Consider the following 19654-nt stretch of genomic DNA (forward strand, 5'->3'; position numbering starts at 1 on the left):
AAATACTCTCTATTTTTTGAAAATGTCAACTGGGTAAATACCAGATATGGAAATCCCTACTTACATATCAAAGTTGGATTTTCAAGTCCTTCATTTTATCTCCTTCTGTGCTTCAGCAGCCGTTTAATTCCAGATGCTGCTAGGCATTTGGCTTTCAGAATAAGAAATCTAACCATGAAGATAAAAACAGATTCCATCTTACACATATAACCAGCCACAAAAAAAACAGAACCAGATGCCATCCTAATAATCCCATAAAAGCTTCTGTTTTCCACATTAATGGTTGAGAGAGTCAAAGACAGCAATAGTGAGATCAGGTGACCCTCAGCAAGTTTTCAAATGACACAAAGGTGAGCAATGCAGTTGACACAACAGAAGGAAGAGCTGCCATCCAGACAAACCGGGACCTGGACAAACTTCAGAAATAGGTCCATGAGAACTTCATGAAAATCAAAAATTTCAAGTGCAAGGTTCTTGCACCTGGATCAGGACAATTCCACATATGAGTATAAGCTGGCAGAGGAAGGAATTAAGAGCAGCCCTGTGGAGAAGAACCCAGGAGTCCTTGTGGATGAAAAGCTGAACACGAGCCAGCACTGTGCACTCACAGCCCAGAAAGCCAACCACATCCTGGCCTGCATCAAAAGCAGCATGGCCAGGAGGGCAAGGAAGGTGCTTCTCCCACTCTACTCTGCCCTGGTGAGACCCTACCTGGAGTGCCGAATCCAGCTCTGGAGTCCTCAGCACAAGAAAGACATGGACCTGTTAGAGCAGGCTCCACAGGAGGGCCACAGAGACAATCCAAGGGTTGGAGCATCTCTCCTATGAAGACAGGCTGAGAGAGCTGGTGTTGTTCAGCCTGGAGAAGAGATGTCTCTGGGGAGACTTTAGAGCAGCCCTCCAATACCTAAAAGGGACTTACAAAAAGGAGGGAAAGAGGCTTCTTATAAAGGGACATAGTGACACGACAATGTGCAATGGTTTTAAATTGAGAGAGGGCAGGTTTATGTTAGGTGTTGTAAAGAGATTCTTTATTAAGGGGGTGGTGAGGCACAGGAACAGGCTGCCAGTGAAGTTGTGGATGCCCCACCTCTGCAAATGTTCAAGGCCAGGCTGGATGGGGCCCTGAGCAACCTGATGTAGTGCATGGCATCTCTGGTCCTGGTGGGGGTTTTGAACTAGATGACCTTTAAGGCCCCTTCCAACCCAAACCATTCTATGATTCTAAAATGGCCTGGCAAATATTCAGAAATTTAGCTGGGAGACAGCATAAAAGCACTATCACATTTTGGTACTCCAAAAACCCAGAAGACTCTGAGAAACCCACTCATAGATGTTGCAATATTATATTTTTTCTGAACTGTTTATTTCCCTTTAAAGAGATTTTCACTGCAATAGAAACTGCAATGGATGCCCATGTTTCTCCCCACAAGACATAAGGAGTGGCAGTTGCAGCAATGCAAAAAAAAATAAAAGGCAGCACTTCCATACTGATCTGTCTGATCTCTTCTCCAAAGTCATTGTTTTTAGTAGCTGATACATGCAAACAAATAAAAACTTCTATCATATGCATTTTAAATGGGAAGACACTTGTGATTTGCTCCACCTGGAGGATGGATGCAATGCAGCCTGTCAGTCACTGTGAGATTGGTATTCATAAGCAACTGATTCCAATTAGCAGTTTTAGATAAATAGGATAATGGCCATGAGTACAAATGACACTCTGTTTTGTCTATTTACACAGAAAGCCAGGCTTGCTCGAATCCGTGCAGCGAAGAGTGGGAGCGCTAATGCCTACATGCAGAGCAAACGAAATGGCTTGCTGAGTAACCAGCTGCAGCAGGTAATGTTTGTGTTCCCTCCACCTCTGGAGTAACCACTTAATGATAGCCCAGCAGTAGTTTATTCTACCTATCACCAGGGCAAATCACCTTGGGACTTTGGGCAATGTTATCTTTAGAGGTAGATTAAGGAAGGATAAACTGGACGATTACTACTGATAAAGGAAGCTTGTGAGAATCGATGGTGGGGTATTAAGAGATGAGGGAAATGTGCAGATAGAAACGCTGGATTCAATGTAACTCACATTTTTGGAGTTAGATCCTGTAGAAGAACTCACTAAGGGAAGTACAGAGTATTTGCCTCTTAGGAGGTGGGTTGGATTTACCTCACTTGGCTTTAAACAGGTAGAACGTGGGTGACAAAACCAGGTTTCATCATCAGTTAAGGAAAAAGCAGCTCTTGAATATTGTTTGCACAGAGGGGTGTTGCAGAGTGAAGTGTTCCCTCGAAGCACCTACCTGGGTTTAAAGAAAATCTTGGTGATTAACTCAAATGCATTGTAATCTAATGTTACCTGAAACAAATTCCCTGCTCACCCCTGCCAAGGAACCAGGACAAGCAGCTGGGACTGGGATCCACGGTGATCCACACTGCTGGGAGACAGTCCCTTGGCTGCTCAAAGCTGTACCCAGCTGAGAAAGACTGCAGACAGAGTGGTTTTTAATCCCTGCCATTTTCTGGCATTTAGGCTGTTCCCTGAGGGATACAGGAAGGCTTTTATTCCTCTATGCTCTTTCCATTCAATACGTGTTAAACAGCCGGATACTTTAACCTATAGCCAGAGGAGGAGGAAGTGGCTGTCTGTCCATCTGTCCTGTCTAGCACAAAAGATGAGCAGTCAGAGCCCTTGTTTCCTCTTCTGCTTGAAAGAACTCAAATATTTGAATTAAAAAGACACCAAATAGCTTAATTACCATGCAGATTTCAAATATCTCAAGGTTGAATTGTATTCTTTTCTATTATCCCACTTCCTCCCCTATTCAGGATTTTGCTTTCTAGTGAATAATTATGAAAGCAATTAAATAATATATAAACAAACATTAAATAAATAAACAGTGGATGCTTTCTACTTAATTCTTCATTCTATGTCAGTAACATTTGCTATACACTTTCTAAACCCAGTAGATTGGGATCACTGACACAAATTTTTGTGTCAGCAGCAATACCACAAATTCCTTAATACTATGAAAGAATCCTGGGAGGACAACAATTTTTAGTTATCTTCAAATGAGGCACATTCTCAGGAAAAACAAATATATTACTGTAACTTAAATTGATTAAAATTTTAAGCATGTGTTGATCTAACATTCAAAGCTTATGTGTTGATTGCACTTGTAAATTCTACTATTTTATCCGTGCATAAAATACCTAAGATGAAAACATTTGAAAGGAGGTGCAAGGGAAGGAAAGAAAATAGTTTGATTAAAAAAAAAAAAAAAGCAAAATAAAATTAAGTTGCAAAATTATTTTTGTTGTACTTTGTAGATGAAGCAGTACAGTTATGCTACCGTGTACAATCCAGATTAGTTCTGATCAAATATTTGGATAAGAACCCTTTTGTTCAAAACTGAGAATAATACAGAGTTCTATGTATCAACAGTCCTCCAATGAAGAAGAACAGGCCTTTGTTGGCAAATCTGGCTCTTCCTTTGAAACACAGCACCACCACCTGCTTCACTGCCTGGAAAAAACCACGGTAAGAAAAGAGAACTGTGTTTTCTTGTGAATTGCAACACCAGCCTGGTTTTGAATGTTTTCAGTTATCTCTTCTAATTAATGAACCTTTATATTAAAGCAGTTAGCTGGGAAGAAAAGCCATTTTATCTTATTTTAAGGCATTATACCCAATGCATATAAATAACAGAGATATAACTTCTGCTACATTTGATGGAGATCACTGTGAAAATCTTTCTGCTTTTCCTCAAAAAAGAACCCAAAAAAACAAACACACCCCCCCCAACAAAAAACAAACAAACAAAAAAAAAATTTCCCACAACAAACATTGCCAATTTTTTCACAAATTATAACCTGATATATGTGGGGGATTTAATGTTCTCCTTTTAACAGCATTTATTTGAAATAAAAGGGCCCACTTGTTACGTCACTTAGCAATACGTCACCCACATGCTTCTTGTGCTTATGTCTCCTTCATTCTTACTTTAGAAGTATTAATATTAGAAAATGTGCTGTAGGACAGAATGTCTCACTTCCTATTCAGAGCATACTGTGATTTCTTTTGCTAACATTCTTGCTGGGTCCTTTTGAAACATTTTTGAGACATTTTGAACCAGAACCTGATAATAGCAATTTGCCTTTAAAATTTTCCCACAGTTGCATATTGAAAACATATTTAAAGATATGAGTAATAAACACAGATCTTGCTAAACTGTCACAGAAATCATGGAGAAGAATTTCTATTCATTTGGTGGGAGCTGAATTCAGCTCCTTCCTTCTGAAGTTTCACCTTTCCTCTAATCATAATGGTGGAATTTGTAAAACTTTTTTAAATTTTTCTTAAAAATGAAGTCTATAAAGCAAATATTATCTTGTTTCTTGAATCTACATTCTTTTTTCCTTCTGTTGGGTCCTGCTACTGGTCCTGAGTTCCTATGATATACTAACACAAAAATATATGTAGCAGTTCCAAGTTTTATTCTGGAGATGATGCATTCCTAAAATTTTAGTGGGATCTTGACATTTTGGGCCCTCAGCATTTGGAATCTGGCAAGTTTCTGGTTCGTTTTAGAACAGGAAGGGTGGTGTGTCTTGTTAAGACTCTCACCATCCTTTGTGGTACAAGCATCATGATACTGAGAAAAAGCATATTTTCTCTTTTCTGTCACTGAAAAGTCAATAGGATAAGATCTCACCCACCCTCAGAAATGCAGAGTGGGCAATGTTATGAAATTCTGGAAAGATTACATTAATAATGAAAGTAATTGCACTAAAAATTATATTTTACAGATTACTTTTAGCTAATTTAAGAACAGTTAATTAATAAGTATAATTAAATCAATTAACTTGCACCATTATAGCATTTCAAAAAGTTTCCACTCTATATTAAAAGTTCAGTCAATAAAACTCTTTAATCCTTGCTCCATAAAAGTTTTAGGAAGCACAGAATTACTTTTTATCAGAAAAATTACAGAGCTCTTGGCAAACATACTGCAAGCCCCTGAATGTAGTCTTCTGAGAGCAATTAGGTTACTTTTCTCTCTGAATTTTATGCCTACTGTGTGATCATGTTCAAAATCTTGATTGTGGCTCACATATGCCTTATAAAAATCAAGCAAGTTTTTTTTCCTCATTTCCTGAAATTTGCATTCTTCAACACCTCTTGAGTCACACAAACTTATGTCTGAGTGAAGACAAACAGAAGAAATGGAAAGAAAAATGTTATGCCTATAAAGGTATTTCCATTTGTTGCAAACTCTTGGCCAGAGTTGTTACTCTCTTTACATTATTCACATATTTTATATTGGCCCCATATGGATAGTCTGAAGAACATCAGCACCCTTCCAATCAGATCAAAAATTTTTAGGGGAAAAAAAATCTACCTCATTTGAATACACAAAAGTGCAACAGGCTGACAAATTTGATGTGAGACGGAGTAGAGTGTAAAACAATCCAGAAAGCGCTCCTTAAACAATTCCCCTAAAACATTCTCGGGACACACAGACTAATTCTAGCAGTAAATGGAGAGTTTTCTTGAAAAAGGAGGCTTTCTCAAACAGCATGCAAACATATCTCAGTCTCTGCTCAGTTTTAAATGAGTATAAAAACTTCTCCCACTCCCCTGCATCTCCTCCCCTGCCTTGCCACCACAAGCAAAACCACTATTTCACACTCTTTTGCACGCATAGAAAATGTGGAAATTGTGGCTGGGTGTGAAATAGTCCCTAATCACTTGATGAATTAATGTAAACTGGCTATTTGAGTGAATTTGGATTCATCTTTGCGACCATCCTACAAAACTACTTTGCTGGGATTGAGCAAAGACTGCATGAATAAAGAGGACTTCATTTAACTAAAATTCCCAGTCCTCTAAACTGCTTTGATACATCCATCTACAGTAATTAGGAACTTTTTGGATGCTTTTAAATAACTATCTCATCTCCTCTAACCAAAATTTCTATTTGTTTAAATATTTTTCTTTTAGATAGATGCATTCATCAAAAAATGTTTTGGATCCTGATTTCTAACATGTAATTCGAAAGTCTTATGAATATATCTGGAAAATATTTATGAATTTTATTATATCATAGTTCAATACAATAAATATTATTTATTTTCAACTGACATTTAGAGTGTTTACATAAGCACCACTCGCATTTTATTAATAAACATAATCCTCTATTTTGTGGCACTTCAAAGATTATAAAGATATTTATAATGCAAACTACATTACAACCACATGCTATTTTGAAAAATAATTTGGATTAACATTTTCTTGTTAATTTTGTTCCAGTGTTTACATTTGTGTTGGTATTCAGCCCAGACTAATATGGGCTAAACACTATAATCAAGAATAAGCTAACTTTCCCAGTTTATTCAGTTGTGTCAATTTAAGCCGTTAAACAATCACGATTAATATGTTCACTTCAATTATCCTTCTGTGTGCGCTTTGTCCCTTTGTTGGATTCCTCTGGGCTAGAACCACGAGTTTGTGGATGAGCAACTCTACGAAGAGAGCTGTATGGAGGTTTCTACAGTGAACAGACCCCCGAGCCACAGCCCCTCTCTCTCGTCTCAACAAGGCGTGACCAGCACCTGCTGCTCACGAAGACATAAAAAGACGTACCGCATCCCAAACACCACTATCACCGGCAGCCGCCCCGGCAGTGTGCAGGAGCTCAGCACCATCCAGATCAGATGTGTGGAGAGGACGCCTCTGTCTAACAGGTACTCCATCTGCATCAGCACACTGAGAGCTGAGGCTTTCTTAGCGAAGGGATGCAAAGGTGTTGTGGCCTCCATAGGCAGGTGGTGAGGCTAAAGATGAGAGTCCAATACTAATCTAAAAATGGGTACTGGTATCGAAACATTCTGTGCTTCCTTGGCTTCAAGCTTAATCCAAAATAACAGAATAATCTCTCTCTCGATCCATTTCTGGCCTCTCAGACCTTCCTCACAAACTACCATGCCCTATTTGCACCAAATGGCATCCAGGGTCCCCCAAATAAAATAGAGCACCAAATATTATATGCCATGGACAAGTGCGTAAGAAGAAAAATTTCGTATAGAAACATGTCCAGTTCAGATATACAAGATGAGCAAGTGCTCTCTCTGTCCCTTCTTGGTTCAGAGGCATGGGAAATGAGACTTCCTTGCATTTCTGCAGAGCAGAGAAATAAAACTGATTCCCAGAGTCTTAAGTGTAATAGTCATTAGGAAGACTCTTCTAAGTAAAAAAAATATGAAATGGATAAGAAAAATGTATTTCCTAGTTTGAGGAGTTATTACAAAAGTGAGGAAAGTGCAGTTTAAGAGTCTGTAATTTACTGAATGTCTCTGTGCTCTCAAAAGTATTTGGCTTTCACATATATCCAAATATCACCTCTGAAAATGCAGAAAAGGTCTCAGGAGATGCAGAAGTGTTTTCTACTGATCTCACACATGCCACCCTTTAATAAAGAAATCTTTTCAGTATGTTGCTATAGAGATTGTCTTGTTAAGCTACATTTTGAGCAGCTTCCTTTGTATAGTTACTACATTTGGATTTCACTTCCATAAAGTGAAACAATCCAACTTGGGACTCTTGGAACTACTCAAGTTTTTCAGATATTATGCAATGAAACCTCCTGGCCAGCACAAAGCTCCAAGCTATCTTAGTTTTTCAGGAAATACTCTGCCTGGATCCATTTTTTTCTGCTAGAGAACTTGCCTGCACCATACTACCAGATGCCATGTATATAAAAAACAAAAAGCACCAGCTTTGTGCTGGAAAACAAAAACACAAGCACAAAATGCCCAAGTTTCACCTTGAAACAGTCTGAGTTTTTCAAGTCTTTACAATGGAGAGGTACTGCAGCAACTCCATGAACATGTTAACACAAACTCAATTAGTGCATATAATAGAGTGCCTTACTATTGAGGAAATAGAATATACACAGAATCACAGAACCACTAGGGTTGGAAAAGACCTCCAAGATAATTGAAGCCAATTATTAACCTGGCACCACCATGTTCACCATGACATTTCTGAGTCATATCTACATTCCTTTTGAATGCTTCCAAGGGTAGTGATGAAACCACTTCCTTTGGCAGCCTGTTCCAATGTCTGACAGCCATTTCAGTGAAGAAATTATTCCTTTCCTAATATCCAAATGTTCTTAAATAAGCATGGGACTGAGGAATACGCAGGAGACTTGGACTGGCCCTTCTACTTTCCTGCATAGTGAGCAACTTGGCTATGCTAACTTTGCAATGCTTCCCCTGTTCAGAAACAGGTGATTGGCTGAGAAGTGCTGAAATGGTGGGAAGGGAGGGAGAAGGGGACATGAGCATAGCCATGGAGCACCTGCTGCTGGGGTACAGGGCAGCGGGGCGCTGCTGCTCTGTACTTAGAGCTCTCCAGTGGGGCAGGCTGGAGATGGCTGGCTGAGGGAATGGAATCAGGCTTGAGAGGTTTGTGGTAATATGGACTTTCATTCTTCATGGATTTTTGTTTCTTCCTCCAGCCGTTCCAGCTTAAATGCCAAAGTGGAAGAGTGCGTTAAACTAAACTGTGAGCAGCCTTACGTCACTACAGCAATAATCAGCATCCCAACACCTCCAGTCACCACACCTGAAGGAGACGACAGGCCAGACTCTCCTGAGTATTCAGGAGGAAACATTGTCAGAGTATCTGCATTATAAAACAAGGAATTATTTATGAATTAGCATAAAGACCACTCGCAAGCTGAGCTCGAGCAGTGAAAAACGAGTCGTGAGGAATGAGAGAGCTGACAAAGACAACGCCCCTTGATGAGTGTGCCAGTGGCCACAGAGCAAGAGGTTCAGGAGAAACAAACTTTGTGGGTTTTGGTGTCATAGGGTGTGAACCAAAAGGAGTTTCTTACCCCCTGTCCGACTGACGTGTGGTGGAATCTTCTGTGACCATCCTGACTTACTATATGAGCACAATGAAATGTCCCCATTGATGCTTCTTCTTATCATGAAAGCTCTTTTTAGAAAAAAACACAAAGGAAAAAATAGAAACCTATGTTCCTGCTGAATGCAAAACAAGAAACATTTTGATAACATGTCTTTTTTTTTTCCCTGTTAATAAACCACAAACTTGTTGAAGAACTGTCAAAAAACGAATGAAAAAATGCTCATATGAAATATGTTTGTACTGACTGAAAGAACTACAACCATAATGCATGCTGAAATTATTTGAAGCTGTGATCTCAGTTTACTTTTGTTGTTTTTCAGATTAGGCATGATAAAATAATACTGTAGAAAGGGGCATTTCCGTGCACTTACAACAAGCTGATTGTTAATGTTCCATGGTAGTTGTACAAATAACTTCCCTTTGAAAAATGCAGTATTTCTTACTCAAACACTCATTAGTGAACTAAAAGTGTTCAGTTAGTTCAATATTTACTATTGTTTTATCTTGCTTCCTAGGTACTGTTACAACTGCAATAACTCATTGTACACCTGTTGTATCAGGAATCAGGATTTTATTTTTTTTCAGGTATTTTACACAACTTCATCTACACTATAAACTTCTGATGACAAACATTTAAATAATCATACAGCCAAACTCTGCACCACAGATTTCTATTCAGTCGTTGCTCCTTATGTTCACTGTTCTCTATTTCTCTGACACTTTGTTGCCCACTCCAACATAACTGTATCATTTGGGATTTCAAGGATACTGAAGAATCAACAGTCCATTCTTCTATAGACAACTTGTCTACTTCTGTATTTTCAGAACACTTCTTGTCACAGTTTACTGCTACAGGAGCATTCCTATTTGAATTAAAATTACCACAGAGGTGTTTTGGGGATCAGCTAACACTTGTCTCCAAATGTTCCTTTCTGACATTCTGCAGCATCCAATGTATTAGCTACACTGGAAGACATGGAAAGACATTCAGTAAAAATGATGTCTATATTCTTTTTGCAATTATCTATAAACTTGCATCTTAAAACTTGTTTGAGAATTTATATTGTGTGAAAAACATTCAATTACCTAAGAACAGTGACAGAATAATGGATTGAGTCCCAAAGCTATAAAAATAAAATTGATTTCAATTGGAATTTGCCTACATGGGCAGGCCTAAAAGCTAGTATGAAGGCTTTACAAGCTAAGGCTTGTTGGCTTAATTTATAAAAGACATTGATATTATCAGAAACCTTTCTGATAAAAAAGTGTTTTTTTTTTCATGAGAGTGCATTAGATGTATCATAATGCTTCTTATATTCATGACATACCATACATCACATACATCAAATATACACAGAATATGTGCATATCAATACATACATATATACATCAAAAACACTGGATCAGAAATAACTGCATGTCTGCAAAATACAATATGCATATAAATCAAAACGCTCAGTGCATTAGATGCCATTACAATAAATGATTAACACAGTTATTTAATAGTTTTAGTGTATGTTTCAGTATAGTATTTGCTAGCATTCTACTGACCTGAAAATTTACATTAAAATACCCACTGAAAACTGAAACTTGCTGATGATACACTTCTTGCACACAAATGCTAGTCTTTCTCTCTACCTGTCAACAGTGAAGAGTAGATGATAGACTATCATGCTACAGTATATACACCAAAATACAGCATCACATATTAGAATTAAATTGCAAATAAAAAGAGTAGATAATGCCATTCATTACTCGTTTATCTTATCATTTACTTATTCTGAAGTTAATGCATTTTTGGTTAACATACAATTAACTTCCCAATTTTTTTTTTTTTCAAATCAGAAGGATTTACTCATTGTAAACTGAGCTTCTCCATTTCTTTCAAACATCAGAGAGCAGAAGCACAGGCTGTGCTCTGAGCCAGAGGAAGAGCGCTCCTTCTGAGCAACCCTGCCCGAGTCCATTACCCAGCACTGCTATCTCTTCCACCCTGCAGCAGATCTGCTGAAGCTGGTAGGTTACATAAACTTTAATGGATTTAATGGAGGGGCAGAACACATCAGAGTTTTTCGTTGCATCCTATTTCTACGCATGGTTACTCATACTTGGTCCCCACCTTTTGCCAGTTATTGATACAAAAACTGCCTTGATGTCAGCAAACTGCAACAACTTTATGTCACATGGTACTTCATGACTAGTTATATCAGCTAAATAATGCAAAGGGGCAGTTACTAAACCTACTTTGGTACAGACTACACACAACCCAGGAACCCTACTGACTCCATCAGATCATGTGTCTTTTAAAAGCTCTTTATTCTCCTGTTCATAGGCACTAGAAGGAATGCACTACAGCAATACACTCGCATAACAGTTATATCCCTGAAGCAACTTGTATTTTCATTTTTAAAATGCAGCTTAACAGATAATTTAGTCAGATTTTTCAGAATTCCAGTCCTGTCTCCTATTTCCATATGTCACGCGCAAAACCATTAATTTATTCTCAATTTGGGAAATACACATTTTTTTGGTGTTTTAGGTGATTTAAATGCTGTTTTGGTAGTGAATGACTGTTGATGACTGTGTAAAATGCATCTGTACTGTACATGAAATGTAATTATTTCTGTGTATCATACAAAGAAACCAAGGTTGTTGTTTTGACAATTTTGTTTGACAGTCATATATCGTATTTCAGAAGGCAGCATAATACATGTGTTATGCTGAATAAATAGACATTTGAGGAATATTTAAATAAAACATCTGCATGCTTGAATGGGTCAACCTGGTTTTGCAATAACTTCTTCATGAAACTTTTTTTTTCCCCTCTAATAATTTGGAAGGAACACTTAATTCGAAGTCAGCAAATGTCCTAGACAGTAATTCCAGGCAAGATGTATCTAAACTAGAGCCATCCAGACCAGGATGCCACAGCTCCACTACACTGCCCTTCTCCTGAGGGACCAGCCATCCATCACCTTTCCCTTCCCAGCCTGCAGCAGCAGAGAAAATGGGAGCATTACTTCCAGCAGTATGAACTCCACCTCTATATCTGTACTTTATAAAATGTCCCTTATGCACATCCCAAACCTAAACTGCTCTGCTCAACTTCTCAACCTACAGTCTCCTCATACCTGGTATCGAACTCCCTTGATAAAGTATTAGTGCACAGAGAAGATCAAACTCTTTTTGTAGCATAAGGGACACACCATGGATCACTAATATAGGGCAACTAGGTGCAGACAGGCGATACTGATCAGCACTGGCACATGGGGTTGCCATGGTTGCCTCTGTGAGGAGCTCACTGCTCTGGGTGGTGGGGAAAGGTAAAAAAAAACTGTCCTCTCATAAAATAGCTACAGAAGACAAACTGAAAACGTGCACTTTACATTTTGAAGCCATGGATATACTCTGGGTGGAAGCACACTGAACACCAAGAGAAGGCTTTCACAGCAGAGAACAGAATGCAGCCTCAGCTGCTGCATACAGAGGAGGTCTTCAGAGAGGAACCTGATCTGGAGGAGGACAAATTGCTGAAGCCACAGGATTATTGAATTTTGGGTAGGGCGGTTGCTTAGGAGGTCATAAGCTCTCTGCTGCATCTGTGGCCCACCAGGGCTTTATTTCACAACTGATATGGGAATATTTTAGGACTATCACCTGTTCTAGAGGAGTCATCAGCTGATGGGATATATAAACAAGTGCCTAAAAGAGTTGGAGTGTCAGGAATGAACACTATGTATTGATTGGCAATGTCCAGAAGGTATATGAAATTGTCCAGACAGCTTAGTTTCTTACCTGTCTATACCATCTAGTTGTCTACTTTTTTACAGTTTCTATGCACAAGTTACAGCTGAAGTGGGGGAGTACAGAATAAAAAGGAAGTAGTTGTGTAAAAATTCTCAAAAGTTTAGGACACTGCATTTTTTTAACAGGAAGTAGTCAATCATACACAAGTTGGAAAGTTTTAGATACAATCTCACTTTAACAATAGCATTTTGCATGAATTAAATGCAATGCATGTGGTGGGCTGGCAATACTGGCAGGATGCCAGATGTCCACCCAAGCCAATCTATCAGTTCCCTTCTCAGCTGGGCAGGGAAGAGAAAATATAACAAAATAATGTATCTTGGGCTGGGATAAAGGCAGGGATATATCACTCACTGACTGCTGTCATAGGAAAAACAGACTTCACTAGGTGCGATTAGTTTATTACCAATCAAATCCAAACAGGGAAATAAAAAATAAAACACCTTTTTCCCATAATTCCCTTCTTCCCAAACTCAACTTTATTCCTGAATTCTCTACCTCCTCCTCCTCCTCAGAGGTGCAGGGAGGCAAGTAAAGGGGTCTGTCATCAGTTGATTGTGTTTTTTCTGATGCTCCTTCCTCCTCCCAGGAAGGGCTCCTCACACTCTTTACCTGCTCCAGTATGGGGTCCCTTCCATGGGACGTGGTTCTCCACAAACTTCTCCAAGCAGAGTCCTTCCCATGGACTGCAGTTCTTCATGAACGTGCTCCACCCGCTCTGGGGGTCCCCCACAGGGTCAAACACACCTGCCAGCAGACCTGCTCCAGCATGGGCTCCTCTCCAGGTCCTGCCAGGAGCCTGCTCCAGTGGGGGCCATGCACAGGGTCACAGCTTCCTTCAGGCACCACCTGCTCTGCTGTGGGGCTCCCCACAGGCTGCAGGTGGATCTCTGCTCCACCATGGACCTCCACACGCTGCAGGGACACAGCCTGTTGCACCAAGGACTGCAAGGGAATCACTGCTCTCGTGCCTGGAGCACCTCCTGCCCTTCCTTCTTCACTGGCCTTGGTGTCTGCAGAGCTGTTCCTCTCACTCCTCTCTCCAGCTGCACTTGCTGTTGGCACAACCACTTTTTCTGCTTCTCAAACGGCTACCCCAGAGGTGTTGCCACTGTCACCGATGGGCTCAGCCTTGACCAGTAGTGGGTCCGTGCTGGAGCTGGTTGGCTCTGGCTCTGTCAGACACAGGGGAAGCTTCTCAACTTCTCACAGAAACCACCCCGTAGCCTCCCCACTACCATGCCATGCAAACCCTTAGTATTTCAATGTCGTAAGACTTTAATAATCTGTGTCTTTCTGCATAGTATACAGAATCACAGAATGAGTTGGAAGGGACACACAAGGATCAAGTCCAACTCTTAAGTGGTTGGTCCATATGGGGAATGAGGTTGCAACCTTAGCATTATTAACACCATGCTCTGAGAACAAATACAATGCTTTTGGAATAAAAACTTTAAAAGCTATTTATAAATCCCTTCCTCCACCATATTTAACTATATAATTGCTGTGACCAACAGCATCTCTTTTTGCTATTAATTATATATTCCCTTATATTCATTTATGCTTTTACAAAATGAAAACCTATAAAGAAGAAAATATAGCTCTTTACTTCTAAAAATCTTGTCATACAACCTGCTGGCAGATGACTCAATACCTTATCCAAGGACCAGAAATAGTGATTTTTGCCTCCTGAAAGCATGCTCAGCCCCACAGCAACAGGCATGGTCCCATGGACTCGGTATAGTCACTGGGCTGAACACAAAACTTGGTGCTGGCAGGAAATGACCCCATTCTCTGACACAGCTGCACTCCTTGACTGCTCTGTGAAAAATGTTAAGGAGCATCTCTGTAGTTGTTTGCTGCAACAAGAAAGATTTAGTTCATTACACTTCATGAAGCAGAGAACAAAACCACACCATCCTTCTCCAAGTACTCCTGTAAAACTGAGGAGAAAAGAAAATAAGAGGAAGTAGTTTTCACCACTTTAAGTATCTCTAAATGTTCCTCTCCTGCCAAGCAGCCCCTCTCCTACATAGATTCTAAAGCTCTACATGAAAAGAGCAGGCTCACTGCAGCCTAGCCAATTAATTTTGAGGGTCTTTTAAGAAGCCCTAGAAAAACAGGTACACCCCATAGCCTGAGCAGTCAAAGACAAAAAATCTTAAAGTGTTCCAATTTACAGATGAGACCTATTTCTGCAAATGTGGTTAAATACTCAAAATAGAAAGATTCTTTCCCAGAATATGGACTGGCTCAGGATTTGGGTAGCAAAGCCCAAGTGAAGTTTTCCTGACTGCAAATGTTCATTGTTATGGAGGTCCATAAACACTGCTCTGGGAGGTTGGTTCTGTGTCAAAGGAGGCCTCCTCAAAGCAATCCCTCTGCTGTTAAAGAAACCTGACTACACCTGATGGCAGTGCTTCCTCAGCACCCACACAGCTTAAAACCAAATTACCTAGGCTCAAAGTATCCCTAAATCCCAACACATACCCCTAGCTTGGCTTGCCATATCTGTTCCTTGATGAGCTCTAACCTGGACACAACAAGATACACAGGCAACCCCCATGATAGTTTGAACAGTGCTTGTAAGGAAAGACTAGGAATATTTGAAGTATGGCTAAGGGAGCTGCTACAGACACTTCTTGGGCAAAACTTTAAGGGCTGAGGTTTCCTGGAAAAAGGGAATTCTATATTTCTTTTTACATTACTAATGTGAAATTCCCTACATTCAGCAGTAGCTGCCAAATGAATGTACGCAGCTGTGTACACGTAATCCATAATCAAGATTCCACAATGTGTGGTTTGTATGGACTTTTTCTTTTTTGGTTTTTAAACAGGGGCAAATGATGACTCAATGTACTGTGTAGCACCACTGGTCTCTGTAGCACTCAAAAGCCTGGAGTTGTTCTACACCCAGACTTTGTCAGACACTGCTCCTCGTGTCACCTCACCTTCAGCTACAGCAGCACCACCCAAGCTGAGCAATGGAGGGGTGGAACTCAGCTGTACCTGTGCAGTAATAACAGGCCAAGCCTTCCCAAGCAGAACATGTGAGAGTATTCCTGACAAAAACACTCCAAGCAAAATTTTGGGATGGTCTCTCCTTTTATCTTCTTTTTACCTCCAAAAATAAGTATAAGCATCAACAGAAGTACAAAAGCAGAAAGGCAATCTTGCTTGCAACAGTACCCTTGGAATAATTACACCCAGAAGCAGATTGCTAAAAAGCAAACAGCCCACACAACTGAAGAGCTTAATTTCACAAGCCCTTAAGCTCCCAGAAGCAATTAAAAAAAAAAAAAAATGAAATCACACTACCATTGCAGTTTCTCCACAACAGAGGAAGTGGAATGGGTAAAGACAAGTCAAATTGACTCACACTAGCAGGAGGACCCTCCCAATGCCCATCCAAAGCATTCCCACTCTAGGACTAAAAATAAAAAAGCTACTACAGAATTTAAGAGAAAAGTAATTTTATTGTCTACCAAATCACACCTTGCTTTCTTTTTTCTTTTACAAATTCCAAAACAAAAGAAAGAATTTTTTAATGTAATATTATGTAAAAAGCCCATTTGCCACAAACTACTATACTCAGTGGAACAAATATATATTTCAAGAGTGTGGCCAATTGTAAAAATAATCCTATGACATAGACATTGTTCATAAAAATACAGTAAAATGCACTTTCCCCACCTCAATAAATACATTTTAATCTGTTTCCGGCTGGCATTTTAAGCAACCAGAGAGCTCTTAATGAAACAGTCACCAAAGTAAAATTTTTCCTCATGTACTTTTACAATTATTGCAATAGCATCCAGAACTGTAAGCATTTTTCTTGCCGTCTTTTGTTTCTAGCTTCAGGGGAATCATGGACAGGAGAAAAGATTTATCTATAAAAATGTGCTACTCCCATATTGATTCCCGTTTTAGAAAGAATGCTTAAGGTTTTCTTCCTTTTTAATAAGAAACAGTCCACAGAAAAAACTGTTTGAAAGAAGAATTCTCCAGAAAACTAAATTTTATTGTCCATAGCTATAGCTCTGTTTTCAATCCCTGTTTAATATATTTAAAATTTAAAAATTGTTATGTTAGATAAAAATAGAAGTTTTAGAACATCTTTAAGAACAAAAGCTAAGATAAAGGTTTTGTTAGAAAAAAAGAAAATCTTGCCCTTTTTACAAATCTTTCAAATTTTTTAATCCAAGTATTAACTTGAACTGTAGCTCTGCTTTCCATGCACACATGAAAACGCACAAATTATACATACATAGATCCCTGATTAAGACATTTTCCAAATGGCTTTTTAAAAGTCAATTTCAGCTGAAGTCACATTTTGTTTGCTCAAAGCACAGTTGTTTCTTCAGAAGATGAGTATTTCTCTTCCCTTCCCATGATGCTTATTTAGAAGTTCAGTCTACCAGTGACTGAGTCAGTGTTTTACACTTCACACAGTTTGTGACAATGAGTATTACCATGTCCAACTGAATGAGTGCCTTTTAAAAAACAAACACAAAATCAACTCTTTTTCACAGCTGAGGACATGGCTAAGAGGCTGACAACAGACTTGTCTTTCTTAGTTGGTCTCCTTCACTTTCATTCATTAGCTGGTTATTGACAAATAAGACTGGTATATTTGGCATATTTGAAGAAACAGAACAAAAGTTACAACAAAATGAAACAATCCTCTGTGACTTCATAGATTCATTGCATCACTTATAGCTCTTCCATTTCAAAGTGTGTATTAAAGCTGTTTGCCATGGATGTATGTTCAAAGATCCTAGTCAGGCTTGGTTTCAGTAGCTCCATGGAATGACATGACAGCTCCTGCGAGGTATCACTCTTCAGTGCCATGATCTGATCTGCTCTGGGATCCCTTCTGTCATAGTACAGAGCCCACAGCAAAGTAATAGTGAGGATCATAGCCAGGATCTGAGTTACTCCAATAGAGATTCCTAGAAATCTCAGCACTTGCAATTGCTTCGTCCCCCTCAAAAAAGTGTACATTTTTTTACCGCATCCCTACAAAACATAAATAGATTAAAAAAACAGTCAGCAATATTTGGGTTGCAGCTCCCAAAGCTTAGCTCATCCTACCCACTGTCTTTTCTGGCTCCCAAGAATCTCCCTATTCTTTCAAACAATGCTTTGAAAACTATTTTGCCTACTTTTTAACTGTTTCCATGATGACAACTTTAAGTTTTCTCATACACAGAGACTTCACTGCAATATATCTGTGCTACTTTTCAATTCAGAAATCCCTCAAAGTTGATCCGAATTCCTCCCAACTCTTACTAATTGTTAAAGAAATTCAGCTGGTTTTGTGAAGGTTTAAAAAGCCATTAAAGTCCTCTTTATCATCTTGTTTCTCTCCTTAAACTGAAGATCTTCAAAGCTGTCAATTATTTTAAACTCTTTTAGACTTTTTCTACAGATAATACTACACTCTGAAGTTACAACAGTATTGTAGGAAAGATCTATGGACCTGTGTAACCTCTGCAGAAAACATCCCATGAGAACTATGCTAAAATGTCGTTATAATGTTGATGCTCACAAAAACAGAATTTAGCTCTTTCCAAACGTTCAATGCAGGCTCTACAGTTTGCTTGGCCAACTAACTACAACACAAAGCTTCAGAAAAGCTCCCAGACCTTGTAAGATCCACAAAGAGGCAGCAGCTTTGGGAACTACTGGCCAACAGTGCAAGCACAAGTTACAGTGCTCGTCGCTCAGTAAGGGCAATGTGTGTCTTAGAGACGATAAAACCACAAAGAGAAGGGCCTCTGCTACTCTGCATGATGCTTGTTCTTATTCTAAGCTTTGCAGGGTTTCACAGCACAATTATCAAAGCAACATACATATCAAGGGGAAATTCAGAGTAACAAACTGGATGGCCACTGGTCCCAGAAGCAGACATCAGGAACCCATCAAAATGGGCACTGTCTTGAGAATGTTATTTTTTGCATTTACATCCTCACTTCATATTTCTTATGGCTTTTCTAAGAAAATAAAGCAATCGATCAAAGTGATAGAATCTGAAGACAGGACATGATAAATAACAGTTTTCAATCACACTTAAATTCCCAAAGCCAATTTCCCCAAAGCCAATTTCAAATGCTAGAATCCTAAATGTATTTGATGAAAGGTCCAATTTTTGCCACACACACAAAATTCATATTGTAGTCAACAGATTTTCATTAAGGATCTAAATAAAATTAATGCACTCTATGATAATTGTACCAGAATAAATTATAGGATCTCAATGTCTTTGCTCGTTTCACTGTTTCATTTTCTAAACAGCAGCAAAGACAGAAAAAGGAGCAGGTATGCATTCTTTGAAATTTCAAAAGTAAAAAACCAAACAACGCCGTAGCAAAACCAATGTAATTGGACTTGAGGTGGAGGGACAAAAACTGTCACGTTGGCATCTTCTTTTCTTCAGCTGGAAGGTAGTTATACCATTTTCCAAATCTGTTGTTAATTACAGGGAAACTGGCTGCATTTTAATACTTTTGATAACTTAAAGAAATGAAGGTGCACGTTGGTCACAATTTTAAGATGCTCCACCACAGCAATATTCAAACTCAGATCATTTGTTGCCTAGAGAAAGCACCCACTAACAGACAACAATAACATTAATGCCTATATCTTGTACAGTACACAGACATATAACTCAGACAAATTATGCCCAATCTAGGTAGACTGTTTTCCTCCATTAATAATGTTCTTAGAGCTCTACTCTAATACACCTTCAAAATCAGTTTCAAAACTGAGGAAACACAGCCAGCGTTGTTACCTTCATATTCAAGCATTTTATTTCTGCTTATGTCACACTTTCATAGTTGGTAGCCTGCAATTAAACAGTACATAAATACACTTCCCGTAGCAAAAGTTGGTCACTAAATGGGGAGA

General features: G+C 39.1%; 2 protein-coding genes across 6 annotated transcripts in view; one reads left to right on the forward strand and one right to left on the reverse strand.

The window, feature by feature from the left end:
* LOC131591867 (potassium voltage-gated channel subfamily D member 2) overlaps positions 1-8725 on the forward strand; it is a 265875-nt gene extending 257150 nt beyond the window's left edge. The window contains exons 4-7 of the mRNA XM_058862971.1: positions 1745-1843; positions 3443-3538; positions 6497-6744; positions 8523-8725. Coding sequence (XP_058718954.1) covers positions 1745-1843; positions 3443-3538; positions 6497-6744; positions 8523-8700 — 621 coding nt within the window. The 3' untranslated portion in view covers positions 8701-8725. The remainder of the gene's footprint in view (positions 1-1744; positions 1844-3442; positions 3539-6496; positions 6745-8522) is intronic.
* A 5660-nt stretch (positions 8726-14385) lies between these two features.
* LOC131591865 (tetraspanin-12) overlaps positions 14386-19654 on the reverse strand; it is a 42160-nt gene continuing 36891 nt past the window's right edge. For 4 of the 5 annotated variants that reach the window (XM_058862968.1, XM_058862969.1, XM_058862966.1 and 1 more), the window contains one exon: positions 16202-17764. In XM_058862968.1, the coding sequence (XP_058718951.1) occupies positions 17459-17764 (306 nt within the window). In that variant the 3' untranslated portion in view covers positions 16202-17458. Of the gene's footprint in view, positions 14605-16201; positions 17765-19654 lie in introns of those variants that run through there. The other variant, XM_058862970.1, reaches the window with a different exon arrangement.

Source organism: Poecile atricapillus, chromosome W (genome assembly GCF_030490865.1).
Source record: "Poecile atricapillus isolate bPoeAtr1 chromosome W, bPoeAtr1.hap1, whole genome shotgun sequence".
NCBI lineage: Eukaryota > Metazoa > Chordata > Aves > Passeriformes > Paridae > Poecile > Poecile atricapillus.